Source organism: Perkinsus marinus (assembly GCF_000006405.1).
Source record: "Perkinsus marinus ATCC 50983 genomic scaffold scf_1104296971706, whole genome shotgun sequence".
Lineage (NCBI taxonomy): Eukaryota > Perkinsozoa > Perkinsida > Perkinsidae > Perkinsus > Perkinsus marinus.
This window is the reverse complement of record NW_003202014.1, coordinates 1-1,054: the sequence shown is the minus strand read 5'-3', so window position 1 is coordinate 1,054 and position 1,054 is coordinate 1. Positions and strand designations below refer to the sequence as shown.

The 1,054-nt window shown below is 47.3% G+C and overlaps 1 protein-coding gene across 1 annotated transcript; it reads left to right on the top strand.

Moving 5' to 3' along the window:
* Positions 1–377: 377 nt before the first annotated feature.
* Positions 378–857, top strand: Pmar_PMAR008497 (hypothetical protein; the record flags this gene model as incomplete). The annotated part of the gene is made up of 3 exons (XM_002766799.1): positions 378–602; positions 654–730; positions 776–857. Coding segments are annotated over 3 exons (384 nt in total), but the record flags the coding sequence as incomplete, so codon positions are not given.
* Between the last annotated feature and the right edge of the window lie 197 nt (positions 858–1,054).

The following is a 1,054-nucleotide window of genomic DNA, read 5'->3' as shown; positions in this document are numbered from 1 at the left end:
CGGATACATGTAAAGGACATGATGGTAGGGTGGCCCAGGATGAGAGGTACTCTAATTAGGCTCCTCGATTTGCGAAATACTCCCGGGCATTTGGGTCTGGAGTAACTCAGTGTCCACTGGCTCAGCAAGACTTCCTACTCTTGAGAGGCGATTCCTTGGCAAAGCCTAGTGTTGTCAAGGTAGCAGTCATATTCGTAGTAATACGATAGAGATGATGTCAGCCTATATACGATAGTATACTGGAGTATCACACGTCCAGGAGGAAGGCGGCCAAATCAGAGTATCTTATGACCAGGATCTTTGTAACAGGGACCTCCTACGAGCAGCAAGCACATGAAACAGGATTGGTGTCTTAGGTATCGGCCTTAGCTGATTCAATGTCAAATGATGATATTCTAACCAACATCGTGATGGGTACTGGAGGTGCTGGGGATGCTAAGGGGCAGCTTAGTGATAGTCTCAAACAACAGAACATTATGACTGGCGAATTACTGCATTGGTCTGCTGGGTTAGACTCTGCAACGGTTAGACTATCTGAGCCTCTACTCCACTGGGGATTTGGCTCTACTTCCAAGTTCGATGAAATACATTATAGAACAGGGGTATGAGTGGCAATAGGAGAATGACAGACTCATCGTGGGGATGATTATCAGGTACTAGGTGATGGCGCTCTAGGAGATGTGTTCTCCCCTGATGTATTCCGTCTACTGGAAGAAGAAGCTGATTATAAGTAATACGATGAGAGCATGGTTGGTCTCCTCCAGTTGGGTCTCAGATCGTTACGGGACGACCTAGTCAAACTGACCATAGGCGCGAAGTTTGATGACGGTGTATGCCCCTTCGGGATAGGTGCCTGCGTAGTACCACCACTCCCTCATCAACTAGTTCGAGCCACTACTCCACGTATGACCCTGTTGTTGAGCATCACTCCGGTTATAGCATGCCTATAGGTACTTACTACGAGGCAGCAGTAACGATGATGCTTGAGATATCACCGAGGGATTTCCTAATTCCTTGGCCCAGTCATAATGTAGAGTCAAGACACCTGTTTGCT